Here is a 24593-nt window from a genome sequence, read left to right as displayed (position 1 = left end):
ATGCACCTTAAACACAGGCTAGTCTGGGAGGCGGACAGTGATCAGGGAGGTGTTCATTCCCAATGCACCATGATGCACCTGTAACAGATTTGCCTAACTCCGAGACTGACGGAGGACTCGTGGTCAGCAGTCCTTGGAACACAGCCAAACGAATCCACATACCAAGCTGCTCCAACTCCTACAGTTAAGGCTGACCCGAAGTACAAGAATAAGTCTTCCATAAGGAGTGATGTCCCACTCACTCAGATAGGACCAACACCTGTGCATTCCCTACGGGAGGATTTGGGGGGGGGTCTGGAAGTTTACACATCTGTCATTGGTAGCATCAATGATCTCTTTGCTGTGCACTTGGGCTGTGTTGACTCCCCCTGCAGCTTTAGAAAAACCAACTCTTTTTTGTATCAGGTCTTCTCATCTAAGCTCACTATTGAGGGGCACTTGGGTGGCTCAGTTGTTTGAGCAGCCGGCTCTTGAATTCAGCTCAGGTCACAATCTCGGGGGGCCCTGGGACTGAGTGCTGCTTATTGGGAAATCTGCTTAAGGATTCTCTTTCCCGATCTCTAACTCAGCCCCTGCACACGCTTATGCACACGTTTCTCCCTAAAAATAAATAAACCTTTAAGCTCACTTTTTTTTTTTTTTAAAGATTTTATTTGAGAGAGAGACAACATGAGTGAGAGGGCACAAGCCAGGGGTGGGGAGTACAGAAGGAGAGGGAGAAGCAGACTCCCCACTGAAAGGAGGACTGTGGGATTGCAGGACCGTGGTATCATGATCCCAGCTGAAGGCAGACGCTTAACTGGCTGAGCCACCCAGGCGCCCTAAGCTTACTATTTAGATTCAACACTTAGGAGTTCTTTATCTAACTGAATTTGGACTATCATCATGCTTTTGTGAATTTTTTTCAAAATGGAATGGCCCCTAAGATGTTAAATTTGAAATATGATAGATATGGGATGATTTTACTCTATTAACTACTAATTAACTATTAATTACTCTATTAACTACCATCCAAACTAAAGTCTTGATTTCCAATGGTACTAATCATCTTATTTTTTTTAATTCATTTGAGAGAGATACAGAGACAGAGCACAAGCAGGGGGAGAGGCAGAGGCAGACTCCCGCTGAGCAGTGAACCGGACATGAGGCTCTATCCTAGGACCTGCAGATCATGACCTGAGCTGAAGACAGACACTTAACCATCTGAGCCACCCAGGCACTCCTTAATTATGTATTTTTTTTTTAAAGATTTATTTATTTATTTGACAGATGGAGATCACAATAGGCCAGAGAGGCAGGCAGAGAAAGAGAGGAGGAAGCAGGCTCCCTGCTGAGCAGAGAGCTTGACTCAGGGCTCAATCCCAGGACCCCGGGATCATGACCTGAGCCAAAGGCAGAGGCTTTAACCCACAGAGCCACCCAGGTGCCTCTTAATCATGTATTTTTTTTTTTTTTAAGATTTTATTTATTTATTTGACAGAGAGAGATCACAAGTAGACGGAGAGGCAGGCAGAGAGAGAGAGAGAGGGAAGCAGGCTTCCTGCTGAGCAGAGAGCCCGATGCGGGACTCGATCCCAGGACCCTGAGATCATGACCTGAGCCGAAGGCAGCGGCCCAACCCACTGAGCCACCCAGGCGCCCCATTAATCATGTATTCTTAATCATTAAGAGAGTTATATATAAAAAGAGGGATGGAGATTTAGTTGATGTAAAATCTTAAAGCTAGAATTCAAAATTGATCTTTTTGTTGTCTATTTTAAGTTAATTAAACCTGGAATCACAAGAATTTTGCTGTACATTTTTAATTTTTACTTATGTTTATTTTTTAAGTAGGCTCCACACCCAGCATGAAGCCCAGTGCAGGGCTTGGAAACATGACCCTGGGATGAAGACCTGAGCTGAGATCAAGAGCTGGATGCTCAACTGACTGAGCCACACAGGCACCCCAAAAGAATTTTGAGTACTGGCAGTTTTAAATGTTTATAACTTGGAATATAAAGTTGATAAAGACAGGGGGAGTTAGTAGCTAGGATTCTCAATTCATATTTACATTTATCTCCATTTCCAGATAGATAATGCTCTTCAAAGCACAGGGCCTTAAGGCCTTTCTGGATTTTCCGCTCTCTCAAGTTTAGAATCCTCACCCTAACGCAGCATCTGTGGACTAGGTCAGGCCCTGTCAAAACCTTCGGTCTGAAGCAGCCATGACGGCCCCTCTCCCACCACTCTGGTTTCCGGAGCACCACAGACCACTCTCACAGGCCCTACTTCATTTCATTTTCATAACATTCAATTCAGTAGAGCAGGTACTATCTCCATTGTAAAGAACAGGAAACTAGGAATAAAGGCATTTCAGTTTTTCAAGATCACATAAAAAGAAATGACAGAACTGCTACTTAACATGGATTTTTTGGGCTTCAAATCCTGTTCCTTCCTTGCTCATACCAAGCTAGCTCTTGTAAGGTTTGGCAACTAGTAATTCATAACCCTTGCATTTTTATGAGAACATCTTATTCAGCAGGTTACTCACTACTAGGCAGGTTTTTTTTTTTTTAATAGCAAATAGTTATTATCAAAGGATTTATTATTACTTAAAACGATCTCTTTGGGGATAAATAGCATGTCATCACTGGTTGTGTTTACTGCTAATTAAATATAATGGTCTTAGTATTTAATAGGTGGTAAAAAAAATATATATTACTTACCTGATTCTCATTTTCTTTTTTTGCCTCATGTTTAAGGTGGGCTTTCAAGGCTTTTAGCAACTTGTCTGCCTGCAGGAGAGTTCGAGACTTTATCAGTAGGGCCAAAAAAAAGTAAGCAAAAAAGATAGGTTATTAACTTTCCCGTTTTTGAGGATAATTATTCTCCTATTCTAGTATTCCTCAAATGTCCTCTGGGCAGGCTCCGCAGAAGAATGGGGAAGTGAGACAGGTTAAGAGGCAATGACAACAGATACCCTGGGCTAAGCACCAACATAAGGATACCCACGCTGTTGTGCACGAGACAGCTGGGCTCGGCCAAGGTCTAGACAGCCGGGATAGACTTGAGCAGGTAACTGGACACACCAGTTCTAAGATGAAGACATGATGTTTGCGGCTGCTGAGGTCTGAAGGATAAATGGGGCAGAGGTGGCCACAGGGAAGGGGTAAATTGCCTGCGAATGAAAGAAGGAGGGTGGAGTTTGGGGAACTCAAGTTCACTATGGCTAAAGCATGGAGCTGCTCAGGGAAGGGGAGGGAAGACACTGGAGAACGTGGGCAGGGGCCGATCCTGCCAGGCCTTGTAAGCCTGTTAAGCGTAGGAGCTTTACCCGCAAAGGGCAGCTTTGGAAGAGTCTAGCAGTGCCAGACAGTGACCAGTTCTGCATTACTCAGAATGATCACTCCAGCAGGACCACATGCAGGATGCACTGGATGGCAGAAAGGCAGAAGCCAGCAAAACAGCTGGGAGGCCAGGAGAGGAAACCAGGAAGGACTATGGCCTGAGCTAGAGCAGGACTAAGGCAATAGGGACATATTCAAAACCTTTTTAGGAAGTAAAGTCAGTATGAAGACAGGGGTTGAGGAACAGTGAAACTGTATTACACCCAGCTCCTGGATTGGGCAGCTGATGTAACATGGTGGGGATCTCTCAGACCAGGAATTCCAAACACAGGCAGGCTTGAGTGGGGGGTGTGGTGGGAGGATGGTTCCAGGTCTCTGGGGGAAGGGACTCCTAGTTTCTCTTCTCACCCTGAGAAACCCTTCCTTCCTGAGAAATACTAATCTGATTGATTAGTTTCTTGGGCTTTTGAAAGGTCAAGCATATTGGTTGGGTTGTTTTTTCCTCTTCTTCCACTCAGGAAGTGGAGAACCAGATATTTCCTTCTCAGTGTAGGCCCAGCCACCACAGCTCATACCATTTATCTTTGACCAGGTGTCTAGGAGAGAACGGCAGGGATCCGGATTTGGTTTGGGGCGTTAGGAGAGGCTGTGCTTAGGTGTGAAGCCCATCCCTCAGCCGGTTTACCAGTATGCCCTGTGTCAAGGTCTCAGGCACCACACCAGCTAGTAATAAAGTGGCTTTTATTTTCTACTGCTGTTGCTCCTTGAATGTCTCTTGGGGCCTTCTCCGTGAAGGGGGTCATTGGTAGGGCAGAATTCAGGCACTCTTGGTTCTTCATTTTTTTTCCACCAACCACTTCACTGAGGTATGATTGACCTACAGACATCTAATATACACAATGACATGTATTTGGTGATATATACCCGTGAAACCATTACCACTGTCATAATCTTCTCTGTCACCAACAGTTTCCTACCACCCCCTCTGTGTTTTGTCTTTTGTTTGGTTTTAAGAACCCTTCACGTAAGATGATAGCACATTTTTAAGTAGACCATACAGTAATGTTAATCATAGGCTCTATATTGTACAGGTTTCCAGACTTAAAATACCACAAAACCTCAGACACGTGACAATGATGAAAGGTGCCTGTGGCAGAGCCAGGTGAGAGCATTTATCAGGTTCAATGCTCTGGGTGAGGCTCATGAGGGCCAAGCAGGAGGTACACGTGTTAGGATCAGCAGGTCAACAAGCACTGATCACACTGCACATGGTTCCAGGCACAGGAGAGACAGTGATGAGCCAAAACACAAGGTCTCCACTCTAGGAACCTCCCGTGGTGGGCTTGTCTATTAACGAAGCTCAAAAAATGATAGGATATCAGGGGCTACCAGAAAATTAACCTGGGGACTGGAGGAGGGTGCTCCCTGAGGTAGGAGGGTCAGGAAAGGCCTCTCAGAGGTGGTGACTTTTCAATGGAGATGTGAACACGAAGAAGCAGCAGGCCAAGATGTGGGAAAGCGCATTCCAAGTAGAGGGTGCACCAAGGCCTGAGGTGGGCTGGTGAACTGTAAGGACAGAAGGAAGCCAGTGTCGTGGAGCATGGTAATGGATGCTGCTTCGGGCTCCCTGCTCAGTGGGGATCTGATTCTCCCTCCCCCTCTGCCTCTCTCCCCTGTTCATGCTCTGTCTCAAATTAAAACAAAAAAAAAAAAAACCTTTTAAAAAAATGTCAAGTCCATAGGAAAGTTGAAATAGTATAATAAACAATTTTATCCTCCCCACCTAGATTCAGCAATCATTAACACAGTCTCATAGTAGCTCTATAGTAATGTATTTCTTGCCAACTTAGTTGAAAATAAGTTCCAGCCAACACGATACTTTCCCACTAAATACATCAGCCTCATCTCCCCAAAACAAGGGTTGTTTTCTTACATAACCTCTAATAAGTTATCATACCTAGGAAATATATTAATTTCCTAAAATCCTCTGAAATGTAGCACTCAAATTTCAATTTCCTCAATTTTTAGTTTTTTAAAAAATTCCCCTTCAAATCAGGATCAAACCCAGTTTCTCACATTACATTTGTAGGAGTCTGGATTTTATTTTAGGTGTGAGGCAAGTCAATGGCGGTGGCACTGAGCAGAAATAGTGGCGTGTTCAACGTTTCAAATATTGCCTTGATTACAAGAGAATAACTACCCGGAGGCAAGAATAGAGGCAGGAGAGCCGCAGACAGGCTGTGGCCTAGGTCTGCAGCACTGGTGATGGTAAGCAGAGGTCAGACTTCAGGAGTGAAAAGTAGTGAAAGTGGTTTAAGCAAATAAGGAAGATTCAAACCTGCCAAATAGCAGGGTTGGACAGAGATGTATCACAAGCTTTGGAAGATGCAGAGCCTTGTGGCCTTGGTAAGAGCCGTTTCAGTGGAAAAGAACAGAGAAATTGAGCAGAAGATTAAGGACAAGTGGTCAGGAGAGGTTTTTCGTTTTTTGTTTTTTTTTTTTTTAAACAAGTTAAGACATTTTTTTAAGAGTTTTATTTTTTATTTATTTGACAGAGAGAGATCACAAGTAGACGGAGAGGCAGGCAGAGAGAGAGAGAGAGAGAGAGAGAGAGAGAGAGAGGGAAGCAGGCACCCTGCTGAGCAGAGAGCCCGATGCAGGACTCGATCCCAGGACCCTGAGATCATGACCTGAGCCGAAGGCAGCGGCTTAATCCACTGAGCCACCCAGGTGCCCCAGGTTTTTCGTTTTTTAAGATGGGGACTTTTTTTTTAAGATTTTATTTATTTGATAAATACAGATCACAAGTAGGCAGAGAGGCAGGCAGAGAGAGAGGAGGGGGCAGGCTCCCCGCTGAGCAGAGAGCCCGATGTGGGGCTCGATCCCAGGACCCTGGAATCATGACCCAAGCCGAAGGCAGAGGCTTTAACCCACTGAGCCACCCAGGCACCCCTAAGATGGAGACTATTAAGACTTGATAGCATCCTTTAGGGAACTGAGCCAGCTGAGCAGGAGAAATTGATGTAGGGGAGGAGCTAAGTGCAGGTGCGCAAGCCCCGGAGGTGGGAACAAGGATCCCTGGCACAAATGGCTAGGCTGCCCTCAGAAGAACATAAAGTACAATGGGACAGCTGGGGGATGGCCTAAGGGTTTGATGGTGGAAAGATGAGGAAACTCTCTGCTGACTCCATCTATTTTTCCAACGACCTATGAGGAAAAGTCATCAAGTGAGGGAAGAGAGCCAATGTGAGAAGACAGCACTTAATTGTCCTCAAAAATGGGAAAGTTAATGACTACCAAGGAAGCATATGGGGATCAAATGCTCATTTTATGATTTATGGTCATAAATATAAGTTTAAATATAAGTTCAGTCAACAAGCTTAGGTGATTTTCTCCAGGCAGGATCAGCTGGTTGGGTACAGAAAAAAGGTGGGGGGGCATAAATGCAACACTATTATTATACCCAACAAAATGAACAATACCTTTATTTAAGATTTTATTCATTTGATAGAGAAAAGGTCACAAGCAGGGGCGAGTAGGAGAGGGAGAAGCACACTCCCTGATGAGCAGGGAGCCCACAATACCTTCACTTAACTAGTTCAAGTTTAATTTTCTTCAATTGTCTCAAAACTGTCTTTCTATAGCCGCTTATAATAAAGCCTTATATGGTCACCTCTTTCTGGAAAATAGGTACCTCTCAAAAAGTCTTTATTGACACCCACTGTGTGCCAGATACTGTGTGCTAGGTAGGTAATGGGGTCTGTAGTGACCAGAAATATTTCATTCACTATTCCACTCTGAAAACAAGGGATAAATTGGCTAACCCAGATCAGATGCCTCAAGAGAACGAACGACAGGTGGGGCTTTTAGAAAAAGATCTCTGGGGGCGCCTGGGTGGCTCAGTGGGTTAAGCCGCTGCCTTTGGCTCAGGTCATGATCTCAGGGTCCTGGGATCGAGTCCCGCATCGGGCTCTCTGCTCAGCGGGGAGCCTGCTTCCCTCTCTCTCTCTCTCTCTCTGCCTGCCTCTCTATCTACTTGTGATCTCTGTCAAATAAATAAATAAAAAAATCTTAAAAAAAAAAAATCTGTTGCAGTGACTCTTCAGAGACCCAAATGGTTGTAGGGCCTTAATGTTTATTTATTTATTTGATAGAGATCACAAGTAGGCAGAGATGCAGGCAGAGGGAGAGGCAGGCTCCCTCCTGAGCAAGGAGCCCGGTGCGGGGCTTGATCCCAGGACCACAAGGTCATGACCTGAGCCCAAGGCTTAACCCACGGAGCCACACAGTTGCTCCATGCAGGGCCTTAATGTTACCAAGAGCTCTGAACACAGGAAGCCCCCCCTGTAACTCTCTTACCACTATTTGGAGCATTATTCTAGTACTGCCAACAAGTGACTATTCAGCATCTCCCATATACTGCACTTAGTGTTGTAAAGACCTTCCAAGGAGTGTGTCTGAGATTTTTTTCAAGGAACTTAACATGTAGTGGAGAGGATAATGTAATACACAAATAACCACAGTGTAAGGTGAAAGCCTGCAAATGCTCAAAGAAAGTACCTGACATTAAACAGTTTTAAAAGCGCACAGGATCCTGGGATTACTAGGGTGGACCTGTGGCCAAGGGACTGAAGCGGAGGACATGAAATGTCAAGTCAGTGATACTTCTGTTGGACTCTGAAGAGCAGCTAGAAATTATTAATGCAAATAAAGACGACGGAGAAAGAAGGGAATCTGAGGCCAAAGGACCAAAGTTAGCAAACAGAACATTACCGCAACAGTAACACAAAAGAACGATCATTCTAGGTCAGGCCTGAGTTATAAAAATTTATCCACGAGGTGGTCCTCTAAAAGTCATCCTTTCTTCCAGATCCTCCAGTAAAGTATTAAGAGATTTGGGGCTCATTTACAGTTCACAGGATTGTGACTGTTTCGAATTTCCCAGAAGCCAAAGCAATTACTTCAGCGACTGCCTAACGACCTGAATTAGACATAGCATCCCTGAGTTTTCGGGGCGTGCATTTCCTAAATTAATTTCAGAGTACTTCCAATAACACCAAACCGAACAAATCCTTCTGAAATCAAGGCCTATGTGAACCCTCAGAAAAATCAGCCTCAAAATAAGGTGAATACTTTGGCCCCCTCTCCGTTTTGCGTAGTTGGAGGAACAGGAGGCTCAGTCCCCGGGGTACCCGTTCGGTCCCTTCCCACCATGTCTACCGGAGGCAGCTCACACAACCCCGCCCGCTACCGGCTCCGTACCCTCAGGTTAGCCCGGAGGCCCAGATTCTTGGCTAGGATCTGAAGGTCGCTGTACTTGAAGGAGTCCAGCTCCTCAAGGGAGGGCATTGCCCTGGCGAGCTGCATACAGGCGACCACAGTGAGGACTCGTACTCCACCTTCGGCAGCACAGTTCAAAACTCTGGCGCCACTCTAAGCGTTACCGAAACCGAATTTTATAGAGAGTTTAAATTGAAAATGCTGCAGTTCTATTGGCTAAAAATACCCTGAAGGTGGGGTTTCCTGGCGTTGACCAACAGAAACGAAGATTCTCCTCGCGTCTGACGCACGTTTTCCCCCACCCCTCAACAACACTTTGGGGCGGAGTCCTGGCACACTATGTCCAATGAGGAAGCAGGAATCGTGCTTGGGCGGGCCAGGTGCGTGTTCGAAGCGGAGGCGCGAGCTGCGGAAAGATGGCGGCTCGGCCGCGGCGGCATCGTTCGCGGTGTGCACAGCTTCCGGGGGCTGATTTTTGTGATGCCGCTAAGAAAACAACTGACAAACACTCTTGTACGACTTCTATGGAGTGGGACACGCAGGTAGTGAACGGGTCCTCGCCGCTTGGCCCCGCAAACCTGGGGGCAGAGGAGCTGCCATCTGGCCCGCGGCTGCCGTCGTGGCTGCAGCCCGAGAGGTGCGCGGTGTTCCAGTGCGCGCAGTGCTACGCCGTGCTCGCTGACTCTGTGCACCTTGCCTGGGACCTGTCGCGGTCCCTAGGAGCCGTGGTCTTCTCCAGTGAGTGGGGGCAGAGTCTGAGGAAGGCGGAGGAGGTTCCAGAGAGGGGGTTCCCGCTTTCTCACGGGACGGTCGAGAGAGAGTGGTGGAAAAGAATGGCGGGGGGGGGGGGGGGGGGGGGGGGGAAACCCCCTGGGGGGGGGGGGGGGGGGGGTTGGGGGGGTTTGGGGGGGGGGGGGGGGGGGGGGGAGATTTGGAAGGAAACCCCTTGGCCAGGGGTGAGGACAACTTTTCATGATTTTTGTGGCCATGATGAATCTATCTGTAGCGGGTAGGTTTTCCCTTTCAAAGCTTCACAAGTACTCTTTCCTTCTGACCTGTGTTTGTCTTCCTAGGAGTCACAAATAACGTGGTTTTGGAAGCTCCCTTCCTAGTTGGAATTGATGGTTCGCTCAAAGGCAGGTACGTACTGGGAGATGGATTCTAGTCCCTCACTTAGTAAGACTGAGGAGCATGGAACAGACATGCACAAGGGGGAAATTGTTTGCTCTTATTTGCGCCAGAAGAGAAGTTTATTTAGTTCTTACAGTGAATTTGAAGGATGTCTCTTTTACCTATTTGAGACTTGTAGGAACTTGATGTGTTAATGAAATGGCAAGATTGTATTTATGTGTAGATTTTATGATCTTTCTGAGGGCCACGTCTCTAATGGTTTGTGCAGGTTAAGTGAGGCTAAGAAGGTTATGTCTAGTATGGGAAAAGGGAGAAATGTACCTTTTAGTGTATAGTGAGAATCATTATAAACTACAGTTCTTTGAGATAACTAAGACTTTTAAATATGCATTTTACTTGGAGTTTGTATTAAGCCATGGTAGGAATATTTCCTGTCATCTAGGGAACCTAGGGAAGAACACAAGTTCTTGTGTTCTTCAAGGACTTGAATACTGTGGATAAACTTTGCATCTATTTTGTGCTGTGATCTACAAGTGACAACAAAGTGCTCAGTGAATTATTACAAGGCTCCTTAATTTTGAGCGTTGGCTTTTGCAGCATAATAATTCATTCTGACCTCAGTTTTAGGGTTAAAAAAGGTATAGGAATTCTTAGTTGCTTTGTTCAGTAACGAGAAAGAGTTTTACAGTTCCTCTTTCCCAACTGAAAGACACTAGCTATCCTTACCAGAGTGTCTTTCCACCCAAAGGGAACAGGGAGGAAAAGAGTGGTGGCTTACTTGTAATTGGGTTATTTGGGGCCAGAAGCAGAAGCTCTCCAATTATCTTTCTTAGAATAGAATAATGCATCTAGAAACATACTGTCCAACACTACCGTAACCATTAGCCACATGTAGCTGTTGAGCACATAAAATGTGGCCATCCTGAATTGAGAAATACTGTGAGTGCACAATACACATTGGATTTTGAAGACTCTTCCTTTTTTTTTTTTTTTTTAAAGATTTATTTATTTATTTATTTGACAGATCACAAGTAGGCAGAGAAGCAGGCAGAGAGAGAGAGGAGGAAGCAGGCTCCCCGCTGAGCAGAGAGAGCCTGATTCGGGGCTCGATCCCAGGACCCTGGGATCATGACCTGAGCCGAAGGCAGAGGCTTTAACCCACTGAGCCACCCATGCACCCCAAGACTCTTCCTTTTTAAAGAGATTTTGTTTGTTTGATATATATAGAGTATAAGCAGGGGGAGCAGCAGGCAGAGGGAGAAGCAGGCTCCCCACTGAGCAGGGAGCCTGATATGGGGCTCGATCCCAGGACCCTGGGGTCATGATCTGAGTTGAAGGCAGACACTTAACTTACTGAGCCACCCAGGTGTCCTGGATTTTGAAGACTTGATACAAAAAAATTAATAGTTTAAAAACATTGATTACATGTTACGATGATATTTTTTATATATTGGGTAGTATAAAATGTATTAAAACTAATTTCACATGTTTCTTTCAAATTTATTTTTAACAGGACTAATAGAAAACTTTAAATTACTTATGTGGCTCACATTTTATCTCTACTGGAATTACTGATCTAGATGGTTTATAAAACACTGGAGGGAAATTCCAAGTAATTGTGTACTTTTAGAATTAGGAGAGCCATGGGACTTGGCAGGAAGGGATTTATTACCAGGAAATGGTTCATGTGATTATAGAGAGTGAGAAATCCCAAGAGCTGTAGTTGGCAAGCTGGAAAGACAGGAGAGCAGTGGTTTAGATCTAGTCCATGTCCACTAGCCTGAGAACCAGGAGAGCCAAAGGTGTAAGTTCCAGTCCAAAAGCCAGAAGGCTCTAGACTGAAGAAGAGCCTATACTTCAGTTCAAGTTTAAAGGCAGGGGGAAAAAACAATGTATCAGCTTTAAGCTTAGGCAAGAAGAATTTCCCCTTACTCCTGACAGGGTCAGCCTTTTTGTTCTATGCAAGCCTTCATCTGATTATGAGGGTCACCCAAATGGGGAGGACAATCTGCTTTACTCAGTCTACTGATTCAAGTGTTAATCTCATTCAGAAACATTCTTATAAACACATTCAGAATAATGTTTGACCTAATAACTGGGTACCATGTAGACTATAAAATTTAATCATCCCATGTTAACTTGGCACCCATATGCATCTCCTAAAACCATACTTAGTCTCCAGATAAAGACAGTTACAAGGGGCGCCTGGGTGGCTCAGTGGGTTAAGCCTCTGCCTTCGGCTCAGGTTATGATCTCAGGGTCATGGGATTGAGCCCCGCATTGGGCTCTCTGCTTGGCGGGGAGCCTGCTTCCCCCTCTCTCTCTGCCTGCCTCTCTGCCTACTTGTGATCTCTCTCTCTGTTAAATAAATAAAATCTTTTAAAAAAGAAAGAAAGAAAACACACTAATCCTTTCTCTAGAAAAGGAAGTAAAGTCCTTAAATAATGTTTACATTTCTTTGATTTCTCGTAACTTAAATACTGTGATATAAAATTAATAATACTTAAATAGAATGATATTGTTTGATATAATAGTATGATATAAAGTATAATTTTATGTTATATAATAAGGGAATAGAGAAGAACAGAGATAAACACTCAGACACACAAACCTACTCATAGGGGCACCTGGGTGGCTCAGTGGGTTGAGCCTCTGCCTTCTGCTCAGGTTGTGATCTCAGGGACCTGGGATCGAGCCCCGAGTTGGGCTCTCTGCTTGGCGGGAAGCCTGCTTCTCCCTCTCTCTCTGCCTGCCTCTCTTCCTCCTTGTGATCTCTGTCTGTCAAATAAATAAATAAAATCTTTAAAAAAAAAAACAAAAAAAAACCCCAAAAAACAAACAAAAAAAAAACCCTACTCATAACAAAGGAGGAAATACTCATGGCAATTACAGTATTCATTTCTGTAACTAGTCACTTGGTCATAGCTGTATTTGTAACTACCTTCTTTGACTACCTATCTGTATCCTCTTTTGCCTTCAGCAAGCACACAGCTGGTCATAGTTCCTTAACCGGTGTGGTAATCAAACCTTCATTTTGAGCCATTAGCAGTAAGCATAATTTTGGGATTTTTTTCACATTTTTGCCCTGTGCCATAAATTAGTTTCTGTCAGACATTTTTCTATAGGTACTGTGCTTTATCTGGTACCATTAATTGCTACCTAGGGATTAATTCAAATTAATGCAGCTTTATTTCATGGCTAGTTTTCTGATTACTGTATTCACAAAAATACAGTACTATATGTGTGGTTCAGGACTTAATTTACCAATGAGTTGGGATACTGTATTGCTTGGTCTTTTTTAGTATCCATTGACGTGAATCTTTTTCGTTATAGTCATATGATTTTATACTCTATTGATGCAGTTTTACTGCATAGTACGTTTATACAAATAATTTTTTCCCTTACCAAACCATAAAATTGTTTTCGGGGATGCCTCGCTGGTTTAGTTGGAAGAGCATACAACTCTTGATCTCAGGGTTGTGAGTTTGAGCCCCATGTTGTGTGTAGAGAGTAAATAAATAATTTTCAGTACATGCCTGATGAAACATAATTAATTTTTTTCTTAAAACATTTCTTTGTAGTATTTGGGATGCCTGGGTGGCTCAGATGGTTAAGCATCTGCCTTTGGCTTAGGTCATGATCTCAGAGTCCTGGGATCCAGTCTTGTGTTGGGCTCCCTGCTCACTGGGGAGCCTGCTTCTCCCTTTGCCTGCCACTCCCCGGTTGTGCCCATGAGTGTGCTCTCTCTCCCTCTCTCTCTCTCTGACAAATAAATAAAATATTAAAAAAACAATAAAACATTTCTTTGTAGTATTTGGATATGTTTTATGACCAGCAGATATGGTAAGTGATTTACCCAAGTGGTGTAACTAGAATCATTACCTGTTTTCTCATCTAGTAATCTTTGAGAGGATAAAAGAAAAGAAAATAGGTGACTTGGTAAGGTAATAGCATTTTTGTTTTTTCTCTTTTGGCATTTTATCTGGGTATTTTTTTAAAAAATATTTATTTATTTATTTGACAGACAGAGATCACAAGTAGGCAGAGAGGCAGGCAGAGACAGGGGGTTGGGGGGGGAGCAGGCTCCCTGCCGAGCAGAAGCCCGAGTCGATCCCAGGATCCTGGGATCATGACCTGAGATGAAGGCAGAGGCTTTTTTTTTTTTTTTTTTAAGATTTTATTTATTTATTTGACAGACAGAGATCACAAGTAGGCAGAGAGGCAGGCAGAGAGAGAGGGGGAAGCAAGCCCTCCGCTGAGCAGAGAGCCCGATGTGGGGATCGATCCCAGGACTCTGAGGTCATGACCTGAGCCAAAGGCAGAGGCTTAACCCACTGAGCCACCCAGGCGCCCCTGTCTGGGTATTTTTTTAAGTTAATTTCTTGTTACATCTGCAAAAGAAAAATCCTGATTTGAGTTTGATTAATAAATTTTTTAGTAAACCACAATCAACATGATTATTTTTCTTAAGCTAGGATTGGTTTAACTGTAACTAATTTATATGTTCATGTGTAGTTTTATATGTTCAAATGTTAATCTGATTAGTTAGCTCTTTTTTCTCCTTTTCAAATGTAAATTATTCTATAAGTGACAGTTGTACATCCATAATAATCTAGGATGTAATTATATTAAAAGCTGAGTTAACCTTTCTTGAATATGACATTTCTTCAGTCTCAGTCCTATTATAGCACAGTTTTTAGGAGAACTGGTTCCAGAGACTGGTTATTTTATATTTCTTCTCTGATTTTCTTACCAATATTCTGTTTTTCACTCCAGCACTTACAACCTTTTATTCTGTACTTCCTGTGGGATTCCCATTGGTTTCCATTTGTATTCTACCCATGCTGCTCTGGCTGCCTTGAGAGGTCACTTTTGCCTTTCCAGTGACAAAATGGTATGGTAAGTTGACTTAGATATTCTTTATCAAATATATTTTAAAAGGGCTTCCAGAGTGTTTGTCCCAAAGAAAATGGTAAAGCAAGGCAGTGGGACCAAAATATAGTTTCATAACATTATACTCATTTTAGATGTCTTATAGTCATACCATGTCTTAATAAGCTTACCATCAAATAAATGAGAGGATATTCTTTTGTTATAGAAATTTCTGGAAGCTAAGTTTTTTGCAAAATAATGTTGTAATAGATACTTACTAGGTTTGTGCCCAGCCCCTGTTTTCTTTCCCTATAGAGTGGGACCTTGTGGCCATGTTTTTTATTATGTGTGATACCACTCCTAGGTGATGGGATCAAGAATGAATATCTGACATAAGCTAAGCCAACAGACTTTCTACTCTAGGAATTTGAAAGAAGGATCCAGAGACACTGGTCATTTGTAGATGGTAATGGGGCTGAAGTTGGGAAGTGAAAGCTTGAGGTTTAAGGTCGCTACTTTCTATGTTATGCATGTAGATGGGTGAAATCTTATCTGCAAAAAAGAGTGAAGCCGATAGTTACCCGAAGAAAAGTAAAAAAAATAATAGCCATGTGGCCTCATAGAATCAGATAAAGTACCATACTTGTTCCTTCTTAGGTAGTACTTCGGATATTTATCTTCCTAATACTACTATCACTTAAGCTTTTTTTGTTTATTATAACAAACTGGAACATTTATTTTAGTCTTTCCTTGACCATTAAAAACAAAAAACCTGGGACACCTGGGTGGCTCAGTTGGTTAAGCAGCTGCCTTCGGCTCAGGTCATGATCCCAGGGTCCTGGGATCGAGTCCCACATCGGGCTCCTTGCTGGGCAGGGAGCCTGCTTCTCCCTCTGCCTCTGCCTGCCTCTCTGTCTGCCTGTGCTTGCTCGCTCTCTCTCCCTCTGTCTCTGACAAATAAATAAAAAAAAATCTAAAAAAAAACCAAAAAAAAAACAAAAACAAAAAACCCAAAAACAGCTATTGATCACCTAGTTTATGCCAGTCATTACACTCACCTCACTGAGTTCTTAATAGAAGAAAACTGGGACTCAGAGGTGGAGGAGCTGAGATTTTAACCTGGTCAACTTCAAAGCTCATTTTTGTTTCATTAAACATAGAGTTTTCTTTTTCTCATTTAATGTGCTTAGATCAGTGTTTCTAGCTGAGCTATGTATGACTAAATGATAAAACTCATAAGTAAAGCTTGTTCTTCATTCATGAGGTTGTTCAAAATGCATTATTTTGTTCACTGCAAATTTTCTTTTTTTGCTTCACTGCAGATTTTCACCAGGAAATATATACTTGAAATGGGTTGAAAATTTACTTTCAATCAATTTCTTCTTAAATAATTTTTTAAAGACTTTATTTAAAATAAATAAATTTGATAGAGTACAAGTAGGCAGAGAGGCAGTCAGAGGGAGCAGGAGAAGTAGGCTCCCCACTGACCAGAGAGCCCAGTGCGGACTTCATCCCAGACCCTGAGATCATGACCTGAGCCAAAAGCAGAGGCTTAACCCACTAAACCATCCAGGTGCCCCTTAAATAATTTCTATCTAGAATTAAGTTTAAAGAGGGGGGGAAAGTATTTATAAATGTGTGCTGTTAGTAACCTCAAATCTTCTTTAAAAACAGTTACAAGTAGTTGTTCCAGTTGAGCTCTAATTGATTTTTTGCTTAGGGAAGTTAAGTTTTTTTGTAACAAAAATTTTTTAATATAAATTTTTAAAGTATAATAGGAATTTAAGTAATTTCTTAAGCTTTAAAATGAGGAGTTGGGACTCAGAGGTCAGTATATTCTTTTTGATTAAGTAGAAATTAGGCAAGCATAGCTATCCTGAGTCTGGGAAGATAATAAATCTATGTCTGTGTGCATCAGAATGAATTGCTAGCAAAAGAAAACGTGACTGACAGTGGCTTTAAGAAGTAAGGGGTGGGGTGATTGGCCACTCCAGGAGTCCTCCAGTGGCTCAGCTACAATAGGGTCTGGATCAGCATCTCTGGTTCTCTTGGCCTTTTCTTCTTGGGTGCTACTACAGTTATAAGTGTTATATCCATAGCCAGTAGCATCCCCAACCAGAAGGAAAAGGATATGGGAAGTGGGAACACAGGGAATGGTCTCATTTTATCATCAAAAATGTCCTTATTATTGGCCAAAACTATGTCACATGATTGCCTTAAGGTGGGAAAGCAAATATGTGAGAGGAGGGAATAAGATTGCCGCACTTAGAACAGTTCTGATTCACGTCCTGTGATTGAGCATACTCCTGCCTTAAACACAATCTGGGTTCTGGGTGCCTGGGTGGCTCAGTCAGTTAATCTGCCTGCGGCTCCGGTATGATCCGCAGGTCTTGGGATTGAGTCCCGCATGGGGCTCCCTGCTGTGTGGAGAGAAGCTCCCTGCTTCTCCCTCTGCCTCTCTTTCTCTGTCTCGCATGAATAAATGAATAAAATCCTTTAAAATAAAACAAAATCTGAGTTCTGTTAACAACAAAGAAGTTAGGAATGGCTACTGGGGTAGGCAACCAACAGTGTCTGTCACCATATGATTACTTTTCTTCTAACCGCTATACAATTTAGTTATTTATGTTACCTGGTTTATGTGTTTGTCATGGGATAATTTTTTCTCATGTATTCCCAGCTGGCAAAGGGTGAGATGAGACACAGAGTCTCGGATGATTTCTTAATTGAGAATTTGTTTTTCCTACAAAATACAATATAAATGTTGAAATGAAAATCTGTAAGGAGGCTGTCTTTGCCTGACATTGCTTTAGAGGACAAGTTTGGTTCATTGATAATCTTGTATGTAGTATGATACTAATATTTTCTCTATATATTTTCTATCCAGCTATCAGTTAAAAACAAAAGCCATAGTAAATGCATCTGAGATGGACATTCACAACTTGTCTCTACCAGAAAAAGTTGCAGAGGTAAAATTTCATGATGGTTGGATGTTTCCTGTAATAATACCTCAGAGATATTGTGGGTTCAGTTCCAGACCACCACAGTGGAATAAATACCTAAATACAAAGCAAGTCAGATTATTATTTTGGTTTCCCAGTGCATATAAAAGTTATGTTTACACTATACTATAGTGTACTAAGTGTGCAATAGCATTATGTCTAAAAAAACAATATACATACCATAATTAAAAAATACTTTATTGCTAAAAATGCTAACCATCATCTGAGCTTTGGGGGAGTTGTAATTTTTGATCACAGTTCACCCTAATAAATATAATATTATTTAAAAATTTGAAATATTCTGGGATGCCTGGGTGGCTCAGTTGGTTAAGCGGCTGCCTTCAGCTCAGGTCATGATCCCAGCGTCCTGGGATTGAGTCCCACATCGGGCTCCTTGCTCATCAGGGAGCCTGCTTCTCCCTCTGCCTCTGCCTGCCATTCTGTCTGCCTGTGCTTGCTCTCTCTCCCTCTCTCTCTCTCTGACAAATAAATAAATAAAATCTTTAAAAAAAAAAAATTTTGAAATATTCTGAAAGTTACCAAAATGAGACAGAGCATGAAGTGAGCAAATGGTGTTGGAAAAATGATACCAATAGACTTTCTCACACAAGGTTGCCGCAAAGATAATGTGTAGAAAACACAGTATCTTTCAAGTGCAATGAAACAAAGCACAAGAAAATGAAGTATGCCTGTATAGACAACTCTTGGCAGTTTATTCCAATGAATATGGTGGTGATGAAATGGTGTAATACTCCAATTATCAATTATCCTTTATGCCTGCTTTGGCATCCCTTATTGAATTTTTTTTAAAAAATATTTTGTTTATTTGACAGAGGGAGATAGTGAGAAAGGGAACACAAGCACAGGGGAGCTGGAGAGGGAGAAGCAGGCTCCCCGCAGAGCAGGGAGCCCGACATGGGGCTTGATCCCAGGATGCTGGGATCATGACCTGAGCCGAAAGCAGACATCCCACAACTGAGCCACTCAGGTGCCCCTCCTCACTGAATCTGAACACAAAGCCAGATACTGTAAGGTCCAGTTCAAGAGGAAGAAGGAAGCTGCTTAGCTCCTGCATGTCCCATACTTTTCTCCTCTGTGCTGGAAATGGACACCATTATCTTTCTTAGATTTGTCTGTCCTTTCTTTCTTTTTCTCTCTTTTAAAAAAGATTTTATTTTTTATTTTTTTCTTTTTTAAAGATTTTATTTATTTGACAGAGAGAGATCACAAGTAGACAGAGAGGCAGGCAGAGAGAGAGGGAGGGAAGCAGGTTCCCTGCTGAGCAGAGAGCCCGATGCGGGACTCGATCCCAGGACCCTGAGATCATGACCTGAGCTGAAGGCAGCGGCTTAACCCACTGAGCCACCCAGGCGCCCCCAAAAAGATTTTGTTTTTAAATAATCTCTACACCCAACATGGGACTTGAACTTAAACCCGGAATCAAGAGTCATAGCTCATTCTGCCGAATGAGCCAGCCAGGTGCCTCAGATCTGTCCTCTCTGTAGGCACTTCATGTTTACCTGTCTCAGGAAAGAGTGGTGAAACATCAGGAATTCTTGTTTAAGTGGATTTTCCTAGGTGGTTGGTAGTTTCGAGGTTGAAGAAAGCAACTTTGTTTTGGTAGCTTACTAGCCTCTCTAGTGGAGGAAATTTGGCTGTAACTTTACTACCCTCAGAAGAACAACCTTAGAATTTATTGTTCATTTTGTTTTTAGTATTGTTAATTGTTTATTCCTTGCTCATTATACATTTTGTAACCAATGGCATATATTTTCCAAAGTTTAAGTATCTTTTAGGACAGGGGAAGAATGATTTTTGGGAATATTGTTTTGCTAAGCTCATGAAACCATGTTCTAAGCCAGGTGTTGACAAACTTTTTCTTTTTCTTTCCTTTTCTTTTTTTTTTTTTTGTTTTTAAGATTTTATTTATTTATTTGACAGGGAGAGACACAGCAAGAGAGGGAACACAAGCAGGGGGAGTGGCAGACAGAGGGAGAAGCAGGCTTCCCGCTGAGCAGGGAGCCTGATGCGATTCGGGGCTCCATTCCAGGACCTTGGGATCATGACTTGAGCAGATGGCAGATGCTTAACCGACTGAGCCACCCAGGTGCCCCAAACTTTTTCTATAAAGGACCAGATGACAAATATTTTCAGCTTTGTAACCATTCATTCTCAAGTACTCAACTCTGCCCTTGTAGTGCAAAAGCAGCTGCAGACAATATAGAAACAGATGAGTGTGGGTGGGTTGCAGTAAAACTTTATTTACATAAATGGGCAGCAGGTTATCCAGTCACCGTGAGCCAACTGTCACTCTAAGCACCCAAGTTGATGAGAGGGGTCAGTAACTATTTTCTGTGGTATGGGAGATAACTTCTAGAATGGCGGCCTGAGGAACTCTGTGGCCACTCCACCCCCAGCAAAACTGCCATAACTGAATAAAATTACAAAGGAAACAACCATTTTAAGCCTTAAGAGATTTTCCTCATGGCATAAAGCAAGTGAAAAGACATTTATTTAAGAAAACCTACAAAACCTCTGTAAGAATAGTGAAACCTGTGGCATTTGAGCCTGCTCCCTCTTATGCCTTTCTCTCTCAGAAGAATGGAGGCTCTGAGCAGCTGTAGCCAAGAACACAGGAATGGTTTTTACTCTAGCTTCCAGCTGAGGGGTGTGATATCTTCCCAGGAGGGGCAGGCTATCAGTAATTCTCATCAGATGCTCTGTTCCTGTCAAAAATGGCCACTTAACAGGTGCAAGTTCTACCACTGGCACAGCAGGCTAAGTACTAGGAGCCCATTCACCCTTCCCTCAGCTTACATATGGGGCAGAGGTGTCGCAAAGGCCGAGGTAAGCCAAGAACAGAAGTTGGCGCCTATACCCAGTGCTCTGCTTGTAAAGCGAGGGTGTCATTCCCAGAGACGCTCCTAGGCTAAGAGGCAGATTGTAAAAACTGCTCCCCCACCACGCAAGGAAACTGCTGCCCAAAACAGTGGAGATTTTGAGGTAAGCAATTAAGAGGAAGCTGATAATTCCATGATAGCAATAAGCTAAGCCATAGATTAGTTAGAAGGTTACCGGACAGGATCAGGGAAGAGACAGCCAAGAAGAGCCCTCCTGGGGTAAGAACAACAACAAAAAAAATGGCTCGGGATCTTTTAAAGACTACCCCTGCAAATGTGGGGAGGGGGGTCCTGAATTTAATTGGATTAGACTGAGCAGTTTAGGTCCCAAGGCATTGTCAAAAGCTCTAGGGCAACAGTCCAGCAATTAGTGAAGGCAAACAGCTTGACACAAGATCAGGGGAAATCAAGGAGACACGGAAAGAGCCTGCTGAACCCACGTTCTTCCAGGTGACTGCACATGCTCAAGGTTCTGTTCTCTGAGGACTGACAGCAGTCTCATGGTGGGGAAGACAGGTATCACGGAATAGCCTAGCCCACCCACTGAAACAGATAGGAAGACACAATAAGCTGAGGAGTGGGTGTTTAGTATCCAGAGTTGCTGTAATAAGTTATTTAAAATGTCCAGTGTGCAGAGTGCCTTGCTGGCTCAGTTGGAGGATGTGTAACTCTTGATCTTAGGTTTGTGGGCTTGAGCCCCATGCTGGTTACTTAAAATAGTAAAAAAAAATTTTTTTTTTCAAATATCCAGTTTGCAACAAAAAATTAGAAAACACTCAAAAATCAGAGAACACTCAAAGAGGAAAGTATGACCCATATATGGGATAAAAAGCAGGCATCTAAAACTGCCTATGAAAGGGCCCAGATATTGGACTTAGCAGAAATAGGTCCAAAAAACTAAAGGAAACTGCTTAAAGAAGTCAAGGAAGGTATGATGACAATATCTCATCAAATAGAGGATATCCTTAAAGAGTTAGAAATTATAAAAAAAAAAAAAAAAGCACCAGTTGGGGCACCTGGGTGGCTCAGTTATGCGTCTGCCTTCTGCTCAGGTCACAATCCTGGAGTCCTGGGATTGAGCCCCACATCAGGCTCTCTGCTCAGCAGGGAGTCTGCTTTTCTCTCTGACCCTCCCCCTTCCATGCTCTCTCTCATTCTCTCTCTCTCAAATAAATAAATAAAATCTTAATAAATAAAAATAAAAAACCAGTTGGAAATCCTGAAGTTGAAAAGTACAATAACTAAAATGACAAATTCACTAGAGGGACTCAACAACAGATTTGAGTTGCCCGAAGAAAGAATGAGTAAACTGGAGATAGACTGATGAGATTATAGAACCTGAAGAAAAAAGAATGAAGGGAGATGAACTGAATTTAAGACATCTCTTGGGCACCATCAAACATGCCTAAATATTCTTTGATAAAAGGAATACATACCAAAGGAGTTTTGAGAAGTAGGAAAGATATTCAAAGAAAAAATAGTAGAAAAATTCCCAAATTTGATGAAAAACATTAATTTACATATCCAAAACCTCAACAAGTCCATGTAGGATAAACACAGAGATACATACCCCAACACATCATAGTAAAAATGAGGAAGAAACAAAATCTTAAAGGCAACAGAGAAATGATTCACCATATCCAGGGGTACTCCAATATGACTAAGAGGCTCTAGAGTTACCTATTTAATTTAAGCAGCATTTCTTGAATTTTATTTTTGTATCCTGTGTGGTATTAAAAAGATTTAGTGTATGATGCAAATTATGTCAGAAATAAGGTTTTTGGAGGCGCCTGGGTGGCTCAGTAGGTTAAGCCTCTGTCTTCGGCTCAGGCCATGGTCCCAGGAACCTGGGATCGAGCCCCGAATCAGGCTGTCTGCTCAGCAGGGAGCCTGCTTCCCCCTCTCTCTGCCTGCCTCTCTGCCTACAGTGATCTCTCTCTGTCAAATAAAATAAAACCTTTAAAATTAAAAAAAAAAAAAAAAGATTTTTTGTTGTTAACCTGATTTCAACATAAGATTGTTATCCGTAGGGACGCCTGGGTGGCTCAGTTGGTTGGACGACTGCTTTCAGCTCGGGTCATGATCCCGGAGTTCTGGGATCGAGTCCCGCATCGGGCTCCCGGCTCCACGGGGAGTCTGCTTCTCCCTCTGACCTTCTCCTCGCTCATGCTCTCTCTCACTGCCTCTCTCTCAAATAAATAAATAAAATCTTTAAAAAAAAAAAAAAAGATTGTTATCCGTAATTCTATATTCAGTGATAACTTTATTTCCTAAGCATATGTTGTATGCTAAATACCATTAAGTTTGGTTCTTGATTTAGGTAGAACTAGCTATAGTTCAATAGTTCAACAGAACTAGATTCAATAGAATTATTGAAAAGTACCTATTTACCACAAACACAGGTTCTTTTTTTTTTTTTTTTTCTTTTTTAAATACAGGTTCTTAACCCAACAACCAGGGCTACTTTTGAAGGCCTTTAGCAGAATATTGAAGAAAGGCATTTGTTACTGTAAACAAAGAAGGAAAAAAGAGTTTTGCTACTAGAAAAGGAGGTGAAGACTAGTTGATGCTGCTCTCCACAAACGTTCTTACCCGCCTTATTCTTGTCTTCCTTCCTAATACTTGCCATTTAGACCTGGTGAAAAGCCGTAGAAGGAAGGAGACAGAGAAGCAGTGATGCTCAGCAGTGGCTGTCTTTTTTCATATGAAACTTTGTATCTGAGGATCTTACTGTGCTCTGGGTTTGTTACATAAAGTTCTTTCAGAAATAGGAAAAGCTTATTTATGTAATGTGTTCAGACATTGCCAGTTCTCAATCACTAGTTTAAAAAGTGGCTGGGAGTGGCACCTGGGTGGCTCAGTGGGTTTAAGCCTCTGCCTTTGGCTCAGGTCATGATCCCAGGGTCCTGGGATCAAGCCCCGCATCGGGCTCTCTGCTCAGCGGGGAGCCTGCTTCCTCCTCTTTCTCTGCCTGCCTCTCTGCCTACTTGTGATCTCTGTCAAATAAATAGATAAAATCTTTAAAAAAAAAAAAAAGTGGCTGGGACATCTGGGTGGCTCAGTCGGTTGAGTGTCTGCCTTCGGCTCAAGTCATGATCCCAGGATCTTAGAATCGAGCCCCACATCGGCTCTCAGCTCAGCAGGGAGCCTGCTACTCCATCTCCCTCTGCTTGCGACTCTGCCTACTTGTGCTTGCTCTCTGTCAAATGAATAAATAATAAAATCTTAAAAAAAAAAAAATGCCCTGATACCTGTTCATTTTCCTTCTCAGCTGAAAGAGAAGATAATGTTAGCACATACTCACTTAAATTCACTGATGAAGATTCTGAAGGAAGTAACTCCGGACCAGCCCAAGTCAAAAAACTGATCCAGTATTAAAGCTTAAGTATCAGGTTCAGGCCTTATTACTATCTTCTATCAACAAGTGCTATTTGATCAATTCTCGAGAAAGATCGGCTTCAAGAAGGGATGGGAACTGGTTTATTGTGCTTACCTCTAGGCTGATTTTCCAAATGATTTGAGAAGCTGCTTAAGATGAGAAACTAAGGAAGCTTCCGTCCAGGTTTTATAGCTATTTGCCTTATGAACTTATTTTAGCTTGTCAATGTCATAAATACTTATTTCTGAAAACCTATTTTACTGCAAATTTAGGTTGATTAGGAAGCAATGTCCTGTGAATGGTCTGATATAAAGATGCAAGGTTGTTAGGAAAATAGAGTTGTATTTAATGTTGACTACTGTAATTTCTACATGGAGCAGTTGTTATGGTGAAGACCGAGAAACCATTTTTTTTCTTACATAAAATATAGGTACATACATATTCTGTAGATAATATTCAATAAACTAACTGGATAATGTGCAATTTCTCTTTCTCTTTTCATTTCTAAAGTAGGTAATAATGAGAGGAATGACAATGAGAGGTAACTGGGTGATAATGCGAGGAATGCCAAACATCAAACATTCACCAAAATGCTGGTTTTTCATGTTTTGCTTTATGCAGCACTTAGGTTCAGTACCTTATCATATTATTCATCTATTTAAAGTATACTGACTTCTGGGGATAAAAGGTAGGCAGAAAGCAA

The 24593-nt window shown here is 42.4% G+C and overlaps 2 protein-coding genes across 8 annotated transcripts in view; one reads left to right on the top strand and one right to left on the bottom strand.

The window, feature by feature from the left end:
* The window catches only part of LOC111138596 (nucleolar and spindle associated protein 1), a 32698-nt gene extending 23950 nt beyond the window's left edge, over window positions 1-8748 (bottom strand). For 5 of the 6 annotated variants that reach the window (XM_022490619.1, XM_022490634.1, XM_022490615.1 and 2 more), the window contains exons 1-2: window positions 8589-8748; window positions 2706-2774 (exon numbers count right to left, since the gene is read on the bottom strand). In XM_022490619.1, coding sequence (XP_022346327.1) covers window positions 2706-2774; window positions 8589-8693 — 174 coding nt within the window. In that variant the 5' untranslated portion in view covers window positions 8694-8748. The remainder of the gene's footprint in view (window positions 1-2705; window positions 2775-8588) is intronic. The other variant, XM_022490652.1, reaches the window with a different exon arrangement.
* A 274-nt stretch (window positions 8749-9022) lies between these two features.
* On the top strand, window positions 9023-24368 carry LOC111162176 (Opa interacting protein 5). Of its 2 annotated transcripts, XM_022526391.1 has the most exons (5): window positions 9023-9344; window positions 9680-9746; window positions 14514-14636; window positions 17497-17578; window positions 23783-24368. In XM_022526391.1, exons 1-5 carry the CDS (start codon window positions 9023-9025, stop codon window positions 23876-23878), a joined length of 690 nt encoding a protein of 229 aa, XP_022382099.1. In that variant the 3' UTR covers window positions 23879-24368. The 2 variants fall into 2 exon arrangements, with proteins under 2 accessions (XP_022382099.1, XP_022382109.1); XM_022526401.1 differs by lacking the exon at window positions 14514-14636.
* The last annotated feature ends 225 nt before the right edge of the window (window positions 24369-24593 follow it).

Source organism: Enhydra lutris, unplaced genomic scaffold (assembly GCF_002288905.1).
Source record: "Enhydra lutris kenyoni isolate GAN:26980312 unplaced genomic scaffold, ASM228890v2 scaffoldscaffold4, whole genome shotgun sequence".
In the NCBI taxonomy this organism is placed as follows: Eukaryota; Metazoa; Chordata; class Mammalia; order Carnivora; family Mustelidae; genus Enhydra; species Enhydra lutris.
This window is presented reverse-complemented; position numbering and strand designations above follow the sequence as displayed.